General features: G+C 42.9%; 2 protein-coding genes and 4 non-coding genes across 11 annotated transcripts; 5 read left to right on the forward strand and 1 right to left on the reverse strand.

Annotated features, from left to right (window-relative positions):
• Window positions 1-306: 306 nt before the first annotated feature.
• klhl21 (kelch-like family member 21) lies at window positions 307-14,522 on the forward strand. 4 transcript variants are annotated; one of them, XM_019273863.2, is made up of 7 exons: window positions 307-364; window positions 1,064-1,222; window positions 3,103-3,262; window positions 9,094-10,180; window positions 10,636-11,041; window positions 12,056-12,128; window positions 12,238-14,522. In XM_019273863.2, the coding sequence occupies exons 4-7, from the start codon at window positions 9,154-9,156 to the stop codon at window positions 12,571-12,573; spliced, it is 1,842 nt and encodes a 613-aa protein (XP_019129408.1). In that variant the 5' UTR covers window positions 307-364; window positions 1,064-1,222; window positions 3,103-3,262; window positions 9,094-9,153; the 3' UTR covers window positions 12,574-14,522. The 4 variants fall into 4 exon arrangements, with proteins under 4 accessions (XP_019129408.1, XP_027144069.1, XP_027144070.1 ...); XM_027288268.1 differs by lacking the exon at window positions 3,103-3,262; XM_027288269.1 differs by lacking the exons at window positions 307-364; window positions 1,064-1,222; window positions 3,103-3,262 and adding an exon at window positions 3,336-3,790.
• zbtb48 (zinc finger and BTB domain containing 48) lies at window positions 5,359-21,749 on the reverse strand. 3 transcript variants are annotated; one of them, XR_002042840.2, is made up of 13 exons: window positions 21,447-21,749; window positions 19,307-20,031; window positions 18,921-19,225; window positions 18,745-18,850; window positions 18,563-18,655; window positions 18,399-18,485; window positions 18,130-18,284; window positions 17,918-18,054; window positions 17,641-17,805; window positions 17,459-17,547; window positions 14,759-16,097; window positions 6,809-6,811; window positions 5,359-5,370 (listed from the first exon to the last, which is right to left on the reverse strand). XR_002042840.2 is itself a non-coding variant. In XM_019273859.2 (11 exons), exons 2-11 carry the CDS (start codon window positions 20,003-20,005, stop codon window positions 15,699-15,701), a joined length of 2,235 nt encoding a protein of 744 aa, XP_019129404.1. In that variant the 5' UTR covers window positions 20,006-20,031; window positions 21,447-21,749; the 3' UTR covers window positions 13,804-15,698. The 3 variants fall into 3 exon arrangements, 2 of the variants coding, with proteins under 2 accessions (XP_019129404.1, XP_019129405.1); XM_019273859.2 differs by lacking the exons at window positions 5,359-5,370; window positions 6,809-6,811 and having other exon boundaries at window positions 13,804-16,097; XM_019273860.2 differs by lacking the exons at window positions 5,359-5,370; window positions 6,809-6,811 and having other exon boundaries at window positions 13,804-16,097; window positions 21,412-21,749.
• On the forward strand, window positions 16,213-16,285 carry trnar-ccu (transfer RNA arginine (anticodon CCU)). Its single transcript has one exon. It is a non-coding gene; the product is annotated as a tRNA-Arg (tRNA).
• trnam-cau (transfer RNA methionine (anticodon CAU)) lies at window positions 16,290-16,361 on the forward strand. The gene has a single exon. It is a non-coding gene; the product is annotated as a tRNA-Met (tRNA).
• trnar-ccu (transfer RNA arginine (anticodon CCU)) lies at window positions 17,117-17,189 on the forward strand. The gene has a single exon. It is a non-coding gene; the product is annotated as a tRNA-Arg (tRNA).
• Window positions 17,194-17,265, forward strand: trnam-cau (transfer RNA methionine (anticodon CAU)). The gene has a single exon. It is a non-coding gene; the product is annotated as a tRNA-Met (tRNA).
• Window position 21,750: the final 1 nt, after the last annotated feature.

Here is a 21,750-nt window from a genome sequence, read left to right on the forward strand (position 1 = left end):
CTTACATATACCAAAGGCCGGCGCTGAGCGCGTGCATACATCCATAAACCGTTAACTGACCTTCCCGCCAGAGAGCAGGAACAGTCCAATGAGTCAGTGGGATGGGGGGGGGGGCTTAGGAAAGTATTATTGTTGTTATTATTATTATTGTTATTATTAAATATGCAGTTAAATTAATGTAAACCTATTATTTTCATATTAAGAAATAACAGCACCAACTAGTTTTAGTGTAAGAATAGTGAATGTATCTTTTGTTTTTGTCTGTCTTCCCCGTTTGTGGCACCTCCTGGATGGACGGTTTATTAGCATTAGCAACCATAGCAACCGTCCCACCAGAGAGCAGGTACAGTCCGATCAGTCAGAGGTGAGGGGGTGCTTAAGAAATTACTATTATTAAATAGGCTTTTCTATGCGGTTAAATTAATCTGGGCTTGTTATTTTCATATTAAGAATTAACAGTACCAACTATTTTTTAGTATAAGAATAGTGAAAGTTACTTTTTATTTTGTCTTCAACCGTTGGGTAGCGCCTCCTGGATGGACGGCGTCGTTAGTTGTTCGGAAAGTGAAGTAATTTGCCTTAATATCTCAAACAAACGCAGAGGAAAAATACTATTTTACGGTTTTAATTATTTATGAAGGAGATAGAAGAGATTCACATCGGTTACTTACAGTCTTTAAACCCTTTTCAAAGAGTGTAAATAACGCAAAACAACACCTTTTTTGTGTGTTCTGTGGAAATATACCCCAGGCTTCCCCAGCTACAATTGACCCCCCCATACTGCTGATTTCTTTCCCCACAACAGATGAGTCCTGTGATTTTCAGGCTGATATCATTAAATTTGACCATTTACAACAGGGGGAACGCATCCTGACAGCTTAGCATATGTATGTATGTATCTGTCTATCTATTTAGACCTTTCCCCAGGACTATAAACTGGAATAACTAAAAAATGTGTGTGTGCACTTCTTTATTCAGAAAGTCTTGAATGCATTTCTTACTCATGATATTTAAAAAGCTGCTTTTTCTATAAGATTTTGGGGTATGTTTGCCACCTTTGCAGGTGCTGCACTGCTGTGCACCTGTGATCTCCACTACAGCAACATCAAGTGATCCTCCTGTCGCCTCCTCCACCCTTCAGAAGAACCCAGTGATGCAGCATCAGGAATAAAGGCTGCACCAACCGACCCGCGCTGACTGGCCATCTCCTCTAACTGATGAGGTACGAACAGGGTTACAGGGTCAGACATGCTTCCACAAACCACTAGAGGGAGGTTGTTTACCACTAGTTGTACATGTATCAAAACAAGCTCTAAACCACCGGTTCCCAAACTAGGTGTATCACCTGGAATATAATTATTAATTGATTAAATGTTGTAAAATCTGGCAGGACAAAGGCACAGTGGAGCCCTGAACAGAACATCTTCGTCCTTCATGCAACCAAAGAGCTTAAAGAACAAGAAGAGGAAAACACTGAATGAGTTAAAGATTGTTCAAAATGGAAAAACAAAAACAGAATACAGTCAGAGAATTCTTCCTAAAATGATCAGAAAAAATATTCACAGGTAATAATCTACTCCAAATTCATCCAGATCACTCATTTGATACAAACTTCTGCAGTTATTGCGTAAAATGTTTGTGCATTGTTCAGTTTATCGGATCCTTTACTGATTCTTCAGTGTGTAAACACACATGAGCTGAAGGTTTAACCAGGAGTCAGATGTGTCTTCTATGTTTTTCATAGATACATAGATACATACTACTAATACCATTTTCCTAAAGTGTCCAGAAAGCTCCAGAACTCACAAATATTAAATATTACTGTAGGAAATGAGTCACGTTTGAGTTATTAAAACTCTGAGAGGTCATAGTTAAAGGTGGTGTTGTACTGGACAACATTATGTATAGAGAGATGCTTTTAATTCACATTTACATTCATGAGAGCAGCAGAATATTCAAAACAGCTCTGAATATAGTGCAGCACAAGTAGGACATCATCTGCAGCTCAATGCTAAAACATGTAATTGAATTAACACCTTTACTCAGGGTTAGAAATTAGCACCATCCACCAACCATAAGCTGCAGCACATTGCTTCGCTCTGTGATTTCATGAGGAGCTCATATAATTTTAACATCCTGTTGACAGTGACAGACAAAAAGCTGAATAACAAAGGTGTTACGTCCGGCCTAGGGGAAGTGGTAGTGTTAGGCTTCAGGGTGAGCATGGCCCAAAACAACCAACCAAAACAATCTGACCAAAAACTAACTTACCTAACCAAAACAAGGAAAACAAAATACAGATTTCTAACCTGCCTCCCTATGAAATAAACAGGAGAAAAAGGAGATGAACCAAAAGAGCTACTCACCCCTACAACTACCTGGACTGCTAAGCTAAAGTCTGCTAAAGCAGACAAGTACAATTTCACACAATACAATACAATACAATACAATACAATACGGCCTGGTGCAGTTGGGAGTAAGGTCAAGAGAAGAGAACGAATGTATCCATTTATAGCAGATCCACCAGTCCATTAACCAATCGGCAGGCAGCACCTGGAGAGAGAGAGAGAGAGAGACCCACCACCCTTAGGCAGGGAGGAACAATGGCACATAAAAAATAAACACACATCATATACTAAATTATGACCCTGGGTCATAACAAAGGCATCATAAAAGTCGACCTCAGGTGCATTACACTGTACAGGTGTGCCCGATGAAGTGACCACTGAGCTGTTGTTGATGTACTAATTTACTGCCTCTAAAAACATCCATTCAAACGCAGACAACAAGTCGTATGAAAACATCCAACAGTTTTATTTCATTGAGAGCTGCCCCAATGTCTGAGTTTAAAATGCTGCGTTCAAGGACTCCCTGTAAGCTCCTGCTCGCATGCAGATAAGTTCATTTTATGTCTGAAACCAAATTTGGTAATATATAGTATGTAACTGAAAAGTAATGACAAGTAACTAAAGCTGCTAAAGCTGTCAGAGAGATGCAATGGGGGTAAACTTTTTGGTAATTTGAGTACATTTCGATGCTAATACTTTACTGTGTGTGACCGCCTTGCGTGTTGATTTTGATATTTCCGACTTCCCCGTGAAGGCAGCATTTCTTCCAGTACGCGGTGTCATGGCGCAGACAGAGGAGGCCGAGCAGCTCCGCGGCATCAAACTTTAATTTCAGCTCCGTTTCTCCGCCGTCAACACGTCGCACTCGTCAACAAAACCGTCAACATTTGGCATCTGGGCGAAGACAAGAACCGGTAAGTTGTCTCAACAGTTAAGTCGGGTTGTTTTTGAAGCTCGTTATCCCTCTGAAAAAGCGGAGGAGGACAGATTTGACAGTCGCTGTAACGTATACGTTATAAAACAACGTTAGGCGCTTCGTGTCAACATGACGTTACTTTTTTTATGTTGTTTAGGCGGTAAAATGTGTCGTTACATATCAGTACGTTGACTACACGTTACTCTAAACGCGTTACTCACAGGACATGGATGTACGCGTTTAAATAGAGGCGTTACAAGTTGATAAATACACAAGTTGTAGCTTTCAGCTGACATCTTCATGTGTGTGGCTTCAGGCCTAGCTGGATATTATCATCACCAAACATGGCTTTGGACATGACCGAGGCCTCACCGAGGAGCTTCTTATGAAAGATGCAGATGTTTATTATAACTTGTAACTTGTAACTCTTGTTACAGGAGCAGGAATGACGGGAATGCAAGGTCCACATGAAGGAGCACATTACTTATTCCCGAGCCTGAGACATGGACATGAAGCAAACCTTTAGGTTAAAATATACTCTGCACTGCACTCTTAGTATGAGTCATTTACTCTGCAGTATCCAGACTACAGGTTTGACCTGACCTGCTAATTACAGGTTCACTGAGATTGTCAAAGTCACTCCAGCGTGGCACATTATTTAATATTAATACATTTTATTTCATAGGCGCCTTTCTGTCACCTTACAATAAATGAGAGTAGACAGCAAATAACAGAAACAAAACAAAAAGAACCATAAAAGTATATCAAATTACAAGAATACAACATTAAAAACAGGTTAACATAGGACAGTGCAATTGAATCAGATGGAAAAAAGGCGATCTTAAACAGGTAAGTGCAGTACTTGAATTGTGAGAGTGAGTTGATGTTCCTTGTGACGCGGGGTAAATTTAGTAAAACTATGGAAACTTTATGAAAATATTCCATCATAAGTCATGCATACAAAACTTTACGTAAGAGGGAGAGAGCGCGTAAACAGAAGCAGCTAAATGTACTCAAGAGTATCAAAAGTAAAAGTACTCACTGCACAAATAACAGTGCAGTATATTGGAAAACTTTTCTGTTCTATATAATATTACTGATGCATTATCATGTAAATTTACAACTAAACACCTTCAGCATTGGGTTAATGCATTACATTATGTTAGTTGATAACATGCGTCGCATACAAAAATCTAAAGTTGAAAAGTAACTAGTAACTATAGCTGTGAACACATGTACTAGTGTAAAAAAGTACTTAATATTTCCCTCTCAAAGTAGTATCATTAGACATGTGACAAAGCTGAGCCCTTAGTTCTCTTTATAAAGAGATTTATTAATGATATTATTGGCCACTTTCTCTAACCTGTTCGAACAGTGTGGCAGTGAATTAAATTTGTATTTTAATTATTGAAATTCAGTGGGTTCTTAGTGAGATGTTTGGACTTTTTGCAGCCGTTTATCTGGCAACAAAAACAGTTGTTTTTTTTTTATCTTTTCTTAACCCTAAACAAGTTTATCATTGGCTAAACTTAACCAGACGTTAACCACATAAACATAAAAGAAAAAACACAATATTTCAGCTGATAACAGCCATTTAATGTGGCGTCATGTGACACAGGAACATTTTAAAAACACGATTTAACGTATCTGTTGTTTGTAGAAACATAAAGTCATAATGGCAACGTCGTTATCAGGTTAACGGCTAACGTTAGGTAACATCAGCCCTCACGGACATGTATGATCCAGTTGAGTTTCCAAATAATGAACAAAGTTTGCTGTTGTGAGAAGTCTTTGATTGGCACGTGTTGCATGCAGCAGTTCTCAAATTTAAATGCTCAAAAGTACTTGCTACTGCAGTACAGTACTTGAGTAAATGTACCTCGTCTGGGCAGATCATTGCTGTCATAACTTCTGCCACCAAATGTGGATTATTCAGATGAAACACTGGTATCAACATACCAAGATCCATCCCCACACTATGACCTTATCTAAGTGCACGTAGCCTCGTGCTGGCCCTTCTCCATGGGGGAATGAGATGAGTGTGCCTCGGTTGCCTTTTTATGGCCTGGCCTGGCTCAGCTGTGAAAGAAGCAGGGCTTCATGTCACTGTGCTCGGATGGTCGCCCCCCAGCAGCCTGCAGCAACAACACCACAAAGGACAGCTGTCTCGGCGTGGTTGTTAAACCCCACCAGGTGCTGCTCATGAACGTGAATATGAGCACTGTTCCAAGTCATATACTGCTTTTCATATTCCCCGTCATGTCTTCATTAATTTGATAATCAAAGCAGATGAAGCGTGACACTTGCAAACTAAAATACTAAATATGAATATCCACATTTAGGCAGACAGTAGAGTTATTCTGCTGGTGTGATGATCGATTCTGGGATGGTGACGATGCAAAACAGTGTCGGAGGCTGCATGTAAATTATCCTTGCAAGATTGCAACATCAAGAGAGAGCGAGAACACGATGTAAGCAGCAACATGTGAGCCGAGCCTGTTTTTAATTTACTCTGTTCACATTGCAGCTCTGCTGGGACTCGAGAGCCACATAGTTTAGTGAAGCTGTGTAACAAAGACATGCCTCAAAAGAAGCCAAACTTCTTTTTTTTAATGGATTTGAATATTTCAAGATGTTGACGCTTTGATTGTTTCTGTTGTTTTGTCTCCAGCCTTTGTATTTTCAGTCTTGCGATGTTGGTGCAGATTCAGATATCTTAGCAGCTTTTTTTATAGATTTGTTGTGACAAATGTTTAAATCATTTATTTCTTTATAGTTTAGAAATCATCAAAAGACATCTGTATGATTGGACCAGTGTAGTTAAACCTCTAGCGCCGTCATCAGGTCAAAGTATACTTTGTCCGATATCTTGGTTTATCCCTGCAAAACTATCAACATTCCCGTTAGCCTGACTGTACTTTGTGTTTGATGTATACATATTTTACCTGCCAAACACGGCATGTTAATGTTGTCAGTATGAACACGGCAGCACGCTGACGTCAGGCTACAGTCTGACAGAGCTCCTCGAGTTTCCGTAGACTCGTCGTCTTGTTCTCGGATGTTTTATCTCTGATTCAGTGGGTTCATTTAGTCAGCGCCTTACAGTCAGAGTAATTACAGAGTCTCTATTTACAGGACTTCTGAATGTTTGTCCACAGTGGTCCATAAATACAGGAACCGACCCTCTCATCAACCATTTTAAGTAACGGTGCAGCAATCCTCGAGATTTTTAGTTTGACTCACAGCATTGAACCTCTCTGAGTGTTTACATCCCCAGCGTACCTGCGGGTCATGAGTTCAGCTCCAGGAGCAGACAGGCTAACACTGTTACAGTGTTGTATGAGACGGTGAGGAGGGCCACAGGGTCCCTTTCACCCAGACAACCAGGCTGTGTAGGTCATATATAGGCTGTTACACTGGCCTCTCTGTTCTCATAGCAGTGAGATTGTTTCCACTACTCCTACTGTTTCCCTCCCTCTCACCTCCTCTCTCTCCTCTGAGAGTATACATTTCTGTCAGCTATTCTCGGAGCCGGTTGGTAAACACACTGATTGCAAGTTGCACAATACTTCTTCTAACTGTTGGCTTGTTAAGCTACCAACTATTCGTGTGTGCACAGTAACACAACAAATGCAATCATGTTTCTTTGTAACAGGAAGGAGTGAAAGGAGAGCTCGTCACGTCTATGTAAGGAGATGTCATTATCCCCGCTAACATGCATAGAAGTTGGGGAGATGAGTGTGTTTTCAGTGCAGGTCTGGATCGTGAGGTCGTGTCCGTCCTTCAGGAGAGCAGTTTGATTCCCTCGCAGAGCTACACTATGTGCACGGCTGCGTTGTTGAACCCTCGTGTGGAATGTGCGCTAAGTCCTTTGGCCAGAGGATCAGCGGCTTTATTACAACCTTTAAACAAATCTCTGTAAGAAGATACCTGTGTATTTCGAGAAGGAACGATCATCTCCGAATATTGTCAAGAATCTTGGATAGGCCTTTTAATGCAGGCTCCGCGAACTCAGTGGCACCTTGTTGTGTTTTTTTTAAAGTTATTTTTACAGTCTGTTCTTTTTCGTCTGGTGATTTTAATGAAGTGAGCAGCTGCGGGTGTGTTTGTTTGTGAAGCCAGCACTCTCTCTCAAACCTTTGGACACAAACCAAATAAAACTTCTTCCTGTCTCTTATTTTGCAGCGTAAATTGTGAGCTAGAAGCTGGTTAGCGCTGATTGCTCCGCGTACCACTGGAGGGAGTTTGAGAGTCACTGTCCTAGCACATTAGATCATAGCTATCTTTAAATGTAAATATGTCATTGACTTTAGCATTTATGACCACCGATTATTTTTATGATTGATTAACAGTACAGATCATTTTCTTGGATGATTGTTTGGTCCATAAAATCACAATCTCCTACAATCCAAGACGATGTATTCAAATTGCCTTTCTTGTCTGACCAACAGCCCAAAATTCAAAGATCTGTTTTAATTAATTCAGTTTAATTGACACATAATCCTAAAGGCACAATCATAGTGAACTGTATTTAAAAAAAAGACAAATTTTAGGGCTGCAAATGTTTGTATAATTTTTGTTTTTTCTGTCAGTTAATCGTTTGTTTGTCTTTTGTTTTAGTCTAATAAATAAATGAAATCAGATTTAGTTTTGTTCGACCAACTGTACAAAACAAAAACCAAAAAAAGAAATTCAGTTTGCGATGACATTAAACAGAAAAAATCTGCAAATCCATGACAATTCATCCAAATCTTCTTCTGCTGAGATATTTCAGTTTGGACCGACGCTGTGACACGAAACAAAAACCTGAGAGAACCTGGATTTATTCTGCGTGTGCTGCCACAGCTCACTGAATCTTGTAGCCAACTCTAAATGTAAATATAGCCTATTATTAAATCGAACATGCTGTTTAGGAGTATATTCCTGTTTGTCTGCTGTGGTCAGAGCAGCATTAAGGTACTTTAATAAGCTGAATGCAGATTCTTATGTGGTGAGGAGGTCCAGGCTCAGCCGGCTCTTCTATCAAAGACCACTTACTTACGCTGAGTGAAACACAGAGACATCGATGTCAGGGGGGTGTTTACACTCTCCCCACAGCGACAGCCCACGGTATGTTAGGTGTTCTCCCTGAATCCACCCCCACACACCCACCCTTGTCTGGAAATGGACACTGCTGGTGTATTTATAGCCCCTGAGCACAAGCGAGCTCTCTTTCTTAAACACGATTAAGAAGGAGCTGGTCGTGCTGAGCTTTGCTGTCGAACATTCTCGCACGCTGCGGCTTTGTACCTGGAAGAGCTCGTCAGGTTTGGATTGATTTATTTAAGATGTGTTAGATTGTGTGCTTCTGCTTAACGGTGAAATGAACTAAAAGTAATTTAGTTGTTTGTTTAAGGCGTTTCATCTCACTCTGAGGTTGTAAATTCAAACATTTCCTTTGTTCTTTGTCTATCTCTAAAACTTTCTTGAATCTCATCATACCTCAATAGTTCAATTCTTTCACCATTGTAGACATTAAAAATTAATCTGCTGCTACTTTATGAATCCTAAAATTGTCCTAAATGTGAGGATTTGCTACTTTTCTTGGTCTTGAGTGATTATTTTATTATTTTATTGGATTTTGGACTGTTCCTCAGTCAAAACAAGCAAGTTCAATATGGTTTTAGACATGTTTTTCAATATGGTTTTAGACACAATTTTCTCACATTTTTTGATATTTAATATATCAAACAACTCAGTTATTATTCCATTACTTCATTAATCATGACTAATAATTGCTAGTTGCAGCCCTACATGGTGTGTAAGATGTGCTGTATCAATCTGTTCTAGATGAAAACGTCATTCTGAGCACAACCACCAGAAACAGAGACACCCAGAGAGAGCGGAGAGATGGAAAAGCCAGTGCTGCAGACACAACCGTCCACCCTGCCCTTTTTCGACACGGCTCACGCCTTCAACCTGCTGCGGGGAATCCATGAGCTCCGCGCCGAACGCAAGTTTTTCGATGTGACTCTGTGCGCCGAGGGCCGCGAGTTCCACTGCCACCGCACGGTGTTGGCCGCCGCCAGCACCTACTTCCGGGCTATGTTCGCAGGAACTTTGAGGGAGAGCGCTATGGACCGGGTGGTTCTACACGAGGTGTCGGCCGAGCTTTTAGGTCTGCTGGTGGACTTCTGCTACACGGGACGGGTCACCGTCACTCAGGACAATGTGGACGTCCTGCTGAAGACGGCTGATCTGTTTCAGTTCCCCTCCGTCAAAGAGGCCTGCTGTGCTTTTCTGGAGCAGCGGCTGGATGTTTCCAACTGCTTAGAGATCCAGGACTTTGCCGAAGCCTACGCCTGCAGAGAGCTGGCGACCAGCGCTCGCCGCTTTGTCCTGAAGAACATAATGGAGCTAGCCAAAGGGATGGACTTTGAGCGGTTGCCATGGAAGCGCCTCCTCGAGTTTGTGTCAGACGATGAGCTTAGTGTGGACAAGGAGGAGACGGTTTATCAAATCGCAGCGCGCTGGGTGAAGGCCGATCGCAAGAGGAGACTACACTACTGGCCCGAGCTCCTCCAGCAGGTCCGACTCCCCTTCGTGAGGAGGTTCTTCCTGTTGGCCCACGTGGAGAGCGACCCGCTCGTCTACCTTTCACCCACCTGCCTCCGCATGGTGAACGAAGCTCGCAGTTTCCAGTCGTGTGAGTACGACCGCCACGACAGGCCATGCCACCGCATGCGGCCACGGCCGTCCACGGGATTGGCAGAAATTCTGGTGGTGGTAGGAGGATGCGACCAGGACTGCGACGAGCTGGTCACGGTGGACTGTTACAACCCTCAGACCGGACAGTGGCGCTACCTGGCTGAGTTCCCCGACCACCTCGGAGGAGGCTACAGCATAGCTGCCCTCGGAAACGATATGTATGTCTCAGGTAAGTTACAAGAGAGTCGCTGTGTAGTCAGTAGATTTCCACTGCTGCTCATCCACCTTGCGAAATGGCCATTGGGCTGTGCTTATAAATAAACCTCAGGCTCTTTAGCTGTGTGTGTGTGTGAACAAGGCAAAGTAAGGCAGGACATGGTGTGCTGCCAGGACAGCAGTTAAAACAGGTGTTCTTCATCACCACCAGAGGCTTGGCCAACCCTGAAAAGAGGCTGTTGCCCTTGAGAAATCATCTCAGACTTTTAGCCAAAGCCTGTGTCTCCAGTAAGACTTTGGTGGCAGGCCATAAATTTAGCGGTGTAAGCTCACTCCCTCGATGACAGAAATAACAGCAGCATGTGATTACTTAATGTTGACAGGCAGATTAACTTCTTATAACCTCGGATACAGTTATTTCAGATATGGTAAGGCTCAACAAAACTCAATGTCTGTGTCTGTCTCCAGGTGGCTCCGACGGCTCTCGCCTCTACGACGGTGTGTGGCGCTACAAGTCCAGCGTCAACGAGTGGACGGAGGTGTCGCCCATGCTGAAGGCCCGCGAGTACCACAGCTCCTGCGTGCTAAAGGGTCAGCTCTACGTGGTGGCGTCGGACAGCACCGAGCGCTACGATCACGCCGTGGACTGCTGGGAGGCCTTACCGGCAATGCTGCACCCCATGGACAACTGCTCCACCACCACGTGCAGCGGACGCCTCTACGCCATCGGCTCTCTGACCGGGGAGGACACCATGACTATACAGTGCTACGACGCAGACACCAACCGCTGGTCAATGGTCAGCTGTGGACAGCTGCCACCGTGGTCGTTCACACCGAAAACTGTGACCCTCAAAAGCCTCATCTACTTCATCAGGTGAGTTACAGATCTGAACTGTATACTTGTGGAGGAGAAGATGGAAAGTAGTCAACATTTCAGAGAGAAATATTGTAGTTTTTACTCTGAGCTGCTTTTTTTTTTTACGTCTTTACATGCAAGTTACTTTTCAGATCAACATTTTAAAAACATAAGATAAGATTAGATTGACTTTATTGACCCCACATGGGGGAAATTCACCTGTCACAGCATCTCGTCTCTCTGATGCTACACTCTTGATACTCCCTCTGTAGCCTGGTTAGCTCCTCCATCTTATTAGAGAGAGAGATCTTACATTCCCCATGACGACAGCTCCCAGCGCTTAGATCTCCATCTCCTCACTTTAGCTTGGATCACCAGTCTTTCCACAGAGAGATTGCTAGCACTGCCTAGATTATAAAATATAACTCATGGAATATTTTTGCTTTGCGACACTTTACAAAAAGTGCAAGTCTAGTTGAGACAGTTGCACCAAAAGAGACATTTTCCCACTAAACCTCTCAAATATGTTCAAAGAAATTAGTTTTTCTAGAGGCTGAGAGCCACTAAACTACTATTTAATAAGTAATATTACTTACGTATACTTATTATACTGTAATAAAGTATTTATACGTTATTGCAGTTGCTTCTTCCAACTCTGATAAACACTTTTACACAAAATTATAAATTCATCTGGACTATATCATCTAGTAAATGGTCATTCTGTTGTTCTACCACACGAGTGCGCCGAAGTACTCGTGCTGTCTTCTTTTCTGCTGATCGTACCAATAGGGAATCACTAACTGTTGTCCATACATGTACAAAATATCCTCATGATGTCAGAGAAGTGTCATGATCTGTCATGAATTCACTTACACGTAGTATACGTGAATATTTATGATGTGATGATTCAGGATGCCGGACAGTAACTCCTAATCATGATACACCGGTGTTGCAATAGTTTCTAAATTTAGCGCAAGTACGTTTGAAGCAACGATTATGCAATGACTGAAGGCGGTGTGTTTCTATTTTCAGGGATGATTCAGCCGAGGTCGACGTTTATAACCCTCAAAAGAACGAGTGGGACAAAATTAATCCGATGACCCAGGTTGGTATTTGACGAACGTCTGACACAGGAGTACATTTAAAGGTTTAATACTGCAGAATAGTTTCTGATTCTGATATTACAACATAATAATCTCATTTCTTTTTTCCAGGTCCATGTCGGAGGCAGTGTGGCGGTTCTCGGCGGTAAATTATTCGTGTCAGGCGGCTACGACAACACGTTTGAGCTGTCAGACGTGGTGGAGGCCTACGACCCGACCACCCGCACGTGGAGCCTGGCTGGACGATTACCTCAGCCGACCTTCTGGCACGGCAGCGTCAGCATCTTCCGTCAGTTCATGCCCCAGGTGTCCAGCGCGTTCGAACCCACCGACATCCCGGAGTCAAACGCCATCCACTTGCACCGGCACCAGCGTCACCAAGCGCTCCATAATCTCAACAACAATATCAACCAGAACCAGAATCAGGATGTGAACCCGGCGCACTGAGTGCGGACCCGATAAACCGCTGTTACACTTTCAGTCTCGTTGTGCCATGAGTAGTTTACCTCATCACAATGCTAACCCTGTTAAAGGCAGGAGGGAGGATTCCTTCTAATACACACGACTGCCGAGCTCTTGTACTGATCATGTCTGTTGACCAGATGAATTATGAAGTGACGTGGTGTTTCTTCGCTCCATCTCGTCTCACTGTAAAGGGAAAAAGTCCCGGATGGATCCTGTAGAAAACTTTAGAGAAGTGGCTAACTCCCAAATTTCACCGGAGACGGACTTAACACGCTCCGTGTGCGCTGTGGTCAGGGCTGCGGAGCCTTTCTAGTCAAAGATTCAAACCCCACCGGCACCGGACAGAGGTCAGACAGAAACAGCACAGTTGGTTTTCAAAATAAAACACCTTTGCCAATCATTAAAACAGCCAAAAGAGAAACAAATTAAGTACATAGCATATTTCCGTATTTAATTAGAAGCACTTCAGCCAAGAGAAATGACCAAATCTGAGCAAGTTAACAAAGTCTAGCTCGCAAAACGCTTCTGAAACTTTCCTGATGGGATAATGGACCAAAACAGCGCCCTGACAGAGACGTTAATCGAAGCTGGGGAAGTTAATAAAATCAAAACCAAACCATTAACCAAGAGGTCAAATTATGTTTAATCAGAAGTGGTTCTCATAATGTTGTCTGACCACGTTGTAAATCAGAGGTCCTTAGAAAAGGACGTGAGATGATTTTAACATGAAGGTAACAGTGCATGTTTTCAGGCGTTCATGGAGTCAGACGAGGCTGTTCACGTAAAAAGTGACAGAGACGAAGAGAAAAGCTGAATTTCTCTGCACAGCTCTCGAATCACGACGTGAAGTGGTTGCAAAGTGTTGGAAAGTTACAGAAATTATGAGACTACAACTACAGCACAAAAGTGAGATTTATGCTTTGTGTCTGTTTCTGGATATATTTGTGTTCAAATATAAAATAGAGACGCTTCCTGAAGCTTTTCTACAAGAACCATCCGAGGTGGAGTGAAAGAAAGCGCCGCCCAACATCTCCGTGTTTTTACTACAAACAAGAAATTTCACTAATATTACCCTGTGGTACTACTGCATTATGTGAAAAAAATAATAATTGAGTGCTGGTCGAGTGGCATTGTGGGTAATGTAGGCGATGAGGAAGGACAAAGGAGGGGGGAAAAAAGACAATCTCTGGTTCTGCTGCTTTGATTTTTCTTTTTTTATTATTATTATTATTTCTCCACTGTGAGTCAATGTTGTAGACGTGTGACGTTATATTGGTGAATCCTCTCACGATTTCGCAACCCAGAGAAAGACGCACAGATCTGGTCACAAACAGCAATAACCTGTTTACATTCCGAGAAAGACGGCAGTCACGATCGATGTCTCGCACTAAACACACACATACGGCTTTGTTCATATGTTACGTACTCAAAAGGCGTGCCGAGTAATCTTCTGTCATCATAGTCCAATTTCAAAAATGGTTGCATGTGATGTTTCCCGGTTGATACATCAGCCTTTATAACCAGCAGTCAACTGTGCATGAAGAAATGTCTTTAAAACTTGTATTCACGGATGTTTTCTATCGTTTATTTATGGATGTGTTTGTGCCGTGCTCGCTTAAGACGTCTCTACCTGTCAGCTGCAAAAAAACGATGTCGGTAAAGGACGGCGACGGGCCGTCGGTCACAACTGGAAGTGCAAAATAATCTCAATATTTTTTGAATGTTTTTATTGTAAGTGCATCTTTTGTTTTTTCTTAGTTTTCATATGAGTTTGTGACGTTGAATCAGTTTTTGTAAATACAGTCTATCCTTAACCTGTACTGTGTTTGTATAGTGTTTACAGTGTGTGTGTGTGTTTGTGTTACCATAAATGAAACTGCAGGCAGGTCTGAGAGTTTATTTGATGACAGCAGGTGAAACAGCAGAGTGTGCATTCATTTTTTAATTATTTTTTTTATAAATAGCGACAGTAAGCTAACGCGTTCACTTATAAAGCTGAATATTTTAACATGAAATCATAAACCTGTGTAGTGTCTTAATTCCAAGCAAGTCTGTAAACGGTGTGCTATCTTTTACAACCTGCAGCACGTCCACCGACTCTGCACACGGCATGAAACAAATTCATTTGGTCTTTAAATATTAAAGATACGCTGTGGAGTCTTCTTACAACTTACATTCACCGATTCTCACAAAAAAAAAAACACGCAAACAAGTTCACGTACTAGTAGTCTCACTGTCACTGTCATTGCAGGAGCATTGCAACTGTCAGTCACGGATGTCACGGTATAGGATTAGAGTCACACGTAAAAACATTGCTGCCACGAGTGGTCAAAGACACCAGAGGTGCTGGTAGGCAAAGTAAAAATTGGTTCTTTTGTCAGGACCAAAGAACCAATTTTTATGCTAAGATGATCTAACAGCTTCTGGCTGTAGGCCTCGTATTTAATGGACAAACGTGAACGGTAGTAATCTTCTCATCTAAGTTCACACTGCAAGCCTTTATCACGCAGCACAAAAGGCGATAAGAAATACAGCTGCATGCTGTCAGCGTTCTTCATCAGTTGACGTGCGGTGGAAACCAGTGAACGAGGATGAGAATTCAAAGGGCTATGTTTAACTACATCTGCCAGCGCCTCTCCACTAGAAGACTCAAGACACTTGAGTTGACTAAGTGACATAAAATATATATATAAATAAATGAAAATAATATAATCATTTCTGATTTAGGAGCACAAGTGGCGCCCAAATCAGAAAAGATCGAATCAAATCTTCACACGTGAGCAAGAAAATCAGATTTAGGCCTTTCCTACCGCCATAATTTGACTAGAATGACTTCATTTCCCAAAAAGCCGAACTGTTCCTTTAACACCTTTAGTAACAGAGCTGAACCCGGCTGATCTGGGTTCATTTATGCAGTAGGCACAAAGAGGCTTAATAAAACAAGCCAAACAATATTTCACATTCAAGCAGCCTTCACAAGCATGCAACTACTTAAAGCGTGACGATAGCTGCTCTTCTCGTGGTGCGGCGTCTCTACAAACTCAAGTGGCTGACTTGTGGTTGCAGTCGAGTGTTCTTCACAGCAGCAGTCTTTGGTCTTTTAGTCCTCAGGTCTTACTCTCTGATATATTCTCAACCATTCCCTCCATAGCCATCGAGGACTCGTAGGCCTCGCTGACCAGCTGTGTCTGCTGCAACACTTCAGGCACGGAGAAACTCTCCGCTGCCTCCACATGTCCCAGGTTCTGGTTGGACACCACTTCTTCCATCACAGCGTCACCCGATTCGATCACCACCCTCACGATGCAGCTGGAACCGAGGCCTGTCCCGGAGTCTGGCTCCGGGTTTGCGGACTCCCGGATGTCGGAGGTTTCTACTGCTTCAGTCGCCTCGTTCTCACTCGGACTTCTGTCCACTTCCTGCACTATCACGTTCCTCAGTTTCCTCTGTCGGGGGTTGTAGTTCTCGGTGCGTTTGTGGATCTGAATGTGTCGTCGCAGGTGTGCCTGGAAGAGAGAAAAAAGAGGTGATGGTGATGAGTCATGGGGGTGAAAATGGTGTTAATAGAAGAAGAAATGAATCAGCTAGTCCATAAATGTAACAATCAGCAGGCCAGACACAGCCTCAGTGGCCTAATGGATAAGGCACTGGCCTCCTAAGCCAGGGATTGTGGGTTCGAGTCCCATCTGAGGTGTGTCAGCAGAGTGGCGCAGCGGAAGCGTGCTGGGCCCATAACCCAGAGGTCGATGGATCGAAACCATCCTCTGCTAGAATTTATACACAAAAGCACCGGGAGAGTTAGTGTCTTGACACAAAGTGTGCTACGTCCATAACCCGGAGGTTGATGGGTTCAACGCAGCAATCCGTTTGGTAGTAAGTCATTTTATAAATAAGGATACAAACTACAAATCGGTGTAGCTGTACGTGGTCCTGAATGTGTGTAACTAAGATTCCTGTGAGATGTGTGGACAACAAAGGGAAAAAAGATCTAAAGAAACAAACAGAACTGAGCAGGAACCAGATTGGGACTTGAACCCACAATGGTTTAGGAGATTTACTGCTGGGAGCAGAACAGAAACTGTGAGATTCTAGTGCAATTTCATCACACGGGTGTGTTCTTTAGGATCGACTTGATTAGGCGATTAATCGATAAGAATATTTGTCAGCAACTATTTTGATAATTCATCATTTAAGTAATTTGTTAAATCAAAAATGCCCCAAATATCAGCTGGTTCTAGCTTCTTAAATGTGAATATTTGCTGTTTTTCTTCATCTTCAGTGTTAATAAACTGAATATTTTTAGCTTTGGGTCAAAACAAAATATCTGAAGACACCACTGTGGGCTGTAGGAAACTACCTCTGACATGTTTGTCACGTTTTATCAACCAAACAGTTAGACCACCAAACCTCACAGAGGCACTAAACACATTCAGGAACATTCCATTATTTCACGTCACACAAAGGCACAGCACAGTGCCTCAGAAAGGATTTACAGTCTGAATACCAGGGAGCAGTGCCTGTAACAGCCTCAGTGGCCTAATGGATAAGGCACTGGCCTCCTAAGCCAGGGATTGTGGGTTCGAGTCCCATCTGAGGTGTGTCAGCAGAGTGGCGCAGCGGAAGCGTGCTGGGCCCATAACCCAGAGGTCGATGGATCGAAACCATCCTCTGCTAAGTTTTATGCAGCAAACCACAGGTCCATTAAGCAAGAATGATGGAAGACTATCACAAGATGAAGTGGGTCAAATCTCTGACTGCATTGTGGGTAATGTAGGCAGGTTTTAGCATGTGGAAAATGGGTCAGACTTGCTCATCTTCTATTTTGAAGAAAGATGACGGCGTCTTTAAATAAACGCGATGAGCCTACCTGTCGAGTGAACTTGTAGCCGCAGTCTATGCACTCAAACTTCCTCATGCCCTTGTGGCGCCGCAGATGAACACGGAGTTGCTCCCTCGCTGGTGAAGACAAAAACCAGAACTCACATTAGTGAACCCTTAGCTTCCAAATATGTGACCTCTCCTTATATATTGTATGATCAAGCATGTTACCTTTGAAGGTTTTGCCACATATGGGACAGCAGTGTGGACGGCCCTCCTCGTGCTTGCTGGCCTTGTGACGGACGAGGGCGCCTTTCTCCGTGAAGCGCTGCTCGCACACGTCGCAGCTAAAAGGACGCTCGCCGGTGTGTGTCCGGTTGTGTTTATCTAGACTGGCTGGTATGAAAAAAAAAAAGACAATAACTAATATTGTTACACACCTGTCTGTCACCTCATCTTTCCGTTCACTCTTCACAGCGATGAAGACGACGGACGGGACAGTGATTACCTTGCGTCCTGAAGGTTTTGCCACAGAGGTGACACTGGTATGGCCTCTCCCCGCTGTGTATACGCAGGTGCATGTTTAAGTTGTTCTTCTGGGAGAACGCATGGCCACATAAGGTGCATACAAACGGGCGCTCGTTTCTGTAAAGCAGAACAAGAAGTTAAGTCCTTCTATTCTGCTCAAACCGGCACTGTAAAGAGACAGAAAAAAGAAACCTGTGAATGGCTTTGATGTGCATCTGCAGGCCGTTTCGACTCGAGGCTCGATGTCCACACTCCTCGCACACGAACGGCTTCTCTCCTCGGTGTTTGGCCGCTTCGTGCACACGCAGCTCTGTCCGAGTTAAGAAGGTTTTGGGGCACTCGGAGCACTGAAAAGTAAAACTGAATCTAAACCACAGACTTATGGCTCTGATTCTGAAAGTGACTGAAGTCTTGTGACACAAATAAGTCAAAGTCTGGTTGATGGAGTCGATAAAACTCACTGCGTGTGGTTTGGGGTAACCGTGGGCCTTCATCATGTGAATGGTCAAGTTCTTTTTGTGCATAAACTGTTCAGGACACGTTGAACACTGGAAAAAGAAAAAACGTATTTTTAAAAACCTCATGAAAGAGTTACGGGTTACGTGTTCTCAGGTGCAGGCTATACCTTGTGGGGCATATCTCCCGTGTGGGAGACGACGTGCAAACGCAGCTCTTCTTTCGTGTTAAATGTCGCGGAGCACGTCGCGCAGTCGTACGTCTGTCATTTGAACACAGACACTGATGTTACACCTTCTGGGATCTTATTTCACTCACAGCTAACTGATTCAAACACGTTTTCTTACTCACCTGCACTCTGGCACAGTCTCTGATCTCGTGTATTAAGAGATTCTCCTTCCTGAAGTACCTCTTTCCACATTTGAGGCAACCAAACGGCCTCTCCCCTGTATGCCGCCTGCGGAAAAGACACATCAGTGGCGATTCTTTCAACAGCAAACTGAAGAGAAACTGCTAGAGTCGCATACCTGTTGTGGACTTTGAGGTAGTACTTGCTCTTGAAGGATTTGTCACAGATAGGACACTGCACAGAGTCCTTCTTGTCATCTTCCACAGCCTCGCCGTTTTCGTTTTTGTCCGTTTTACACGTGGCCTTCCGTTTCCGTGCCGTCGACGTGGACGGGGATAAGGAACTGGGCTCTGCGATGGGGACGTACTCTTCGTCCGTGTCTTCGGGGATTCCCGCAAAATCCCCCACATCATCATCATCTTCGACTTCCTCGAGCACCTGGCCCACGCCGTTGTCATTCACGTTGATCTGCAGCTCCGTCACCTGCAAATATCACATTGTTAGATGCACAATTACAAGCAGTTAGTGTGAAACATTTCCCAACATGTGCTCGTGTTATTCTACCTCAGCTTCACCGGTTGGATGATCTGGCTTTTCCACAACTTCATCCCCACTTTCTCTCTCTGTGGGATTAACTGGAGGCCTCTTGCTGGATTTTTCAGGAGTGGTAAAATCAGTGGTGGAGCTTTCATCAGTCACTAGTCGCCTGGGGCCCTTCACTACACGACCAGAGCGGGTGGTGGTGCTCGTGGCAGTTGCAGCCATGCTTAAATTTGGTTGGGTTTCAAAGCTGGACTCATCTTTTGCGGTTGTAGGTATGGTCTCTTCCTTGACTGAACAAGCAGGGGTCGTATCTGACTTCCTAGGTCTCCCTCTTTTACGCTTAAAAGGCGTGGGATCCTCGCAGGTTTCCTTAAACTGCTGACAGAGTGCCAGAGCTTCTGGTACACCCAGGCTGGATGCCGCATGCCGCACTTTGTCCAAGTTGTCAGGATTTAACTTCAGCTCTCCGGTGTAGACGAAGTTCAGGAGCAGCTCCAGGCCATCGTTGGGGCACTCCTGGAGGCAGAACTCCATACACGGTGCAGCCGGCATGTTGGACTGTTGGAACAGTTCGCTGAAACAGGCGAGGATGTTGCGGTGGGCCAGGTAGACCACCCCACCTCCAACATTCAACACGGCATCACAAAACCTGCCTACTGCCCTCTGCTGGTTCAGGGAGGACAGGACACGCTGGGCATGGCTGTTCTCTGCTGCAGGCATCCTTCCGGTTTCACTGCAGGCTGACGCTGCATGAGACACAGGGACAAACTAACTTAATACATTAGCATTATAATATTTATTCCAGAACAATTTGCACTCACATTCATGGTTCAAAGAAAAACAGGAGATGTTTAAGGTCTCCACAGTCAATCAACAGAAAATTAACAAGCAACTATTTTGATAATTGTTTAAGTTATTGTTTAAGGCAAAAAAAAAAAAAAAATGCTGGTTCCACCTTCTGAAAAATGAATTTTTGCAGCTTTTATGTGATTAAAAATCTGAATATCTTTGAGTTTTTGGACTGACGGTCAATCAAAACAAACAATTTCAGGAGTTTAGAAGATTGTGATGAGCAAGTTTAATCATTTCAATATCCCATATCAATTCAAGTAACTGGCAACAACTTGATTACAGTCTAATTTAATAGTAGATATAGTTTTCATCTCTATTTTTCTAGCTCTATTTCTTTATTTCTATTTGTATCTTTGCATTTTACTTACTTAAATTCAAATGTATCTCTGTAAGTCTAATAGTCTAGTCTGGTCTTTTAATGTATGTTTACTCTCTCATGCTGCTACTGGATGCCTAAGGGACAGATACAGGAAATCTGTGATTACACTGTATAATAACAGCTAAAAACTCAGGTCATAATTTACAGTCACTGCACATTTCTCCTTTCTTACTTTGGACTAAATCAACACTGCCAATTTGCGGTATATACTTTTGCACAACATATTTTATTCACTATTGCTATTTTGATATTTTATTATGTATAGTTTGTTTATATTTTTATTCTCAAGTTGTCAATCGTCACTGTGTGTAATGCTGCTGCTGCTGCACTGTAATTTCCCAGCTTGGGATAAATAAAGTATCTATCTATCTATCTATCTATCTATCTATCTATCTATCTATCTATCGATAAAATATCTATTGTATCTATTTATGGACATTTGTCTGTAAGTGCATTGAGTTATATTCTTATGCCTAATATGTGGCTGCAAATACTTTATCATACTATGTTATATAGGTATTAATGAGTTATTTCACAACATAAAAAGTAGCATATCTGATTTATTTATTTTATAAATATCCTGATTAGGTGTTGATCATCATCACTTGCGTCAGGTGAAGTCTGACTGCATCACATCAGGTGTCAATCACAGCCACCGCGTTAAATGTGTCATTAAAAAAGTATAGATACTTGTTTTGGTCACGTTTCTGCAGCCTGAGGCTGCTCCTCTTTAAATTATCGCAAACCCCTTGCTACCTACGCACCTCGACGTTTATTTCCTCGCACATATTTTAAGACGCTCCCTTAGCACGACAGGGCACGCCGCACCCGACTGCTGCGTTCACGGTCTGCACTCAAATCTGCGCTGCGGGATTAATTAAAAATAATTAATTACCTAAATTAATCGAGGAGCTGAAGTGTGTGGCTTACTGTAAACAGTCGCTGCATGTATCTTCTTTTCGTTTCTTGTAGGCCCCTAAAAAAAAAAAAAAAAAAAAAAAAACTGCAAAAGGAAACAGGATGTGACGCTGTTTATCTCCGGGATAAACGCGTGTTGTCCATTGTTGAACATCTAAATTAAATCATATATATTTAATAATAATAACAGCTACAAAAACATTTAATATTTTCAGCCACGTTGCTTTTTTTTAAATTCATTTATATTCGCGTGTAAACACAGTAACTCCGTAATAGTTCGGCATAAAAACCTATAACAACCTAATTACACTCCGGG

The sequence above is a fragment of the Larimichthys crocea genome, chromosome XV (assembly GCF_000972845.2).
Source record: "Larimichthys crocea isolate SSNF chromosome XV, L_crocea_2.0, whole genome shotgun sequence".
NCBI classification, from domain to species: domain Eukaryota; kingdom Metazoa; phylum Chordata; class Actinopteri; family Sciaenidae; genus Larimichthys; species Larimichthys crocea.

What these genes read in the sequence shown, in the direction of transcription:
- klhl21 (XM_019273863.2), top strand. Translation starts at nt 9,154, where the DNA reads ATGGAAAAGCCAGTGCTGCAGACACAACCGTCCACCCTGCCCTTTTTC. An exon ending in AGCCTCATCTACTTCATCAG is followed by an intron (nt 11,042 to 12,055) that starts GTGAGTTACAGA and finishes TTCTATTTTCAG; the next exon opens with GGATGATTCAGCCGAGGTCG. An exon ending in AAATTAATCCGATGACCCAG is followed by an intron (nt 12,129 to 12,237) that starts GTTGGTATTTGA and finishes TCTTTTTTCCAG; the next exon opens with GTCCATGTCGGAGGCAGTGT.
- zbtb48 (XM_019273859.2), bottom strand. Translation starts at nt 20,005, where the DNA reads ATGCCTGCAGCAGAGAACAGCCATGCCCAGCGTGTCCTGTCCTCCCTG. An exon ending in TACCTCAAAGTCCACAACAG is followed by an intron (nt 18,851 to 18,920) that starts GTATGCGACTCT and finishes TCTTTTCCGCAG; the next exon opens with GCGGCATACAGGGGAGAGGC. An exon ending in CACATCAAAGCCATTCACAG is followed by an intron (nt 18,055 to 18,129) that starts GTTTCTTTTTTC and finishes TCTGCTTTACAG; the next exon opens with AAACGAGCGCCCGTTTGTAT.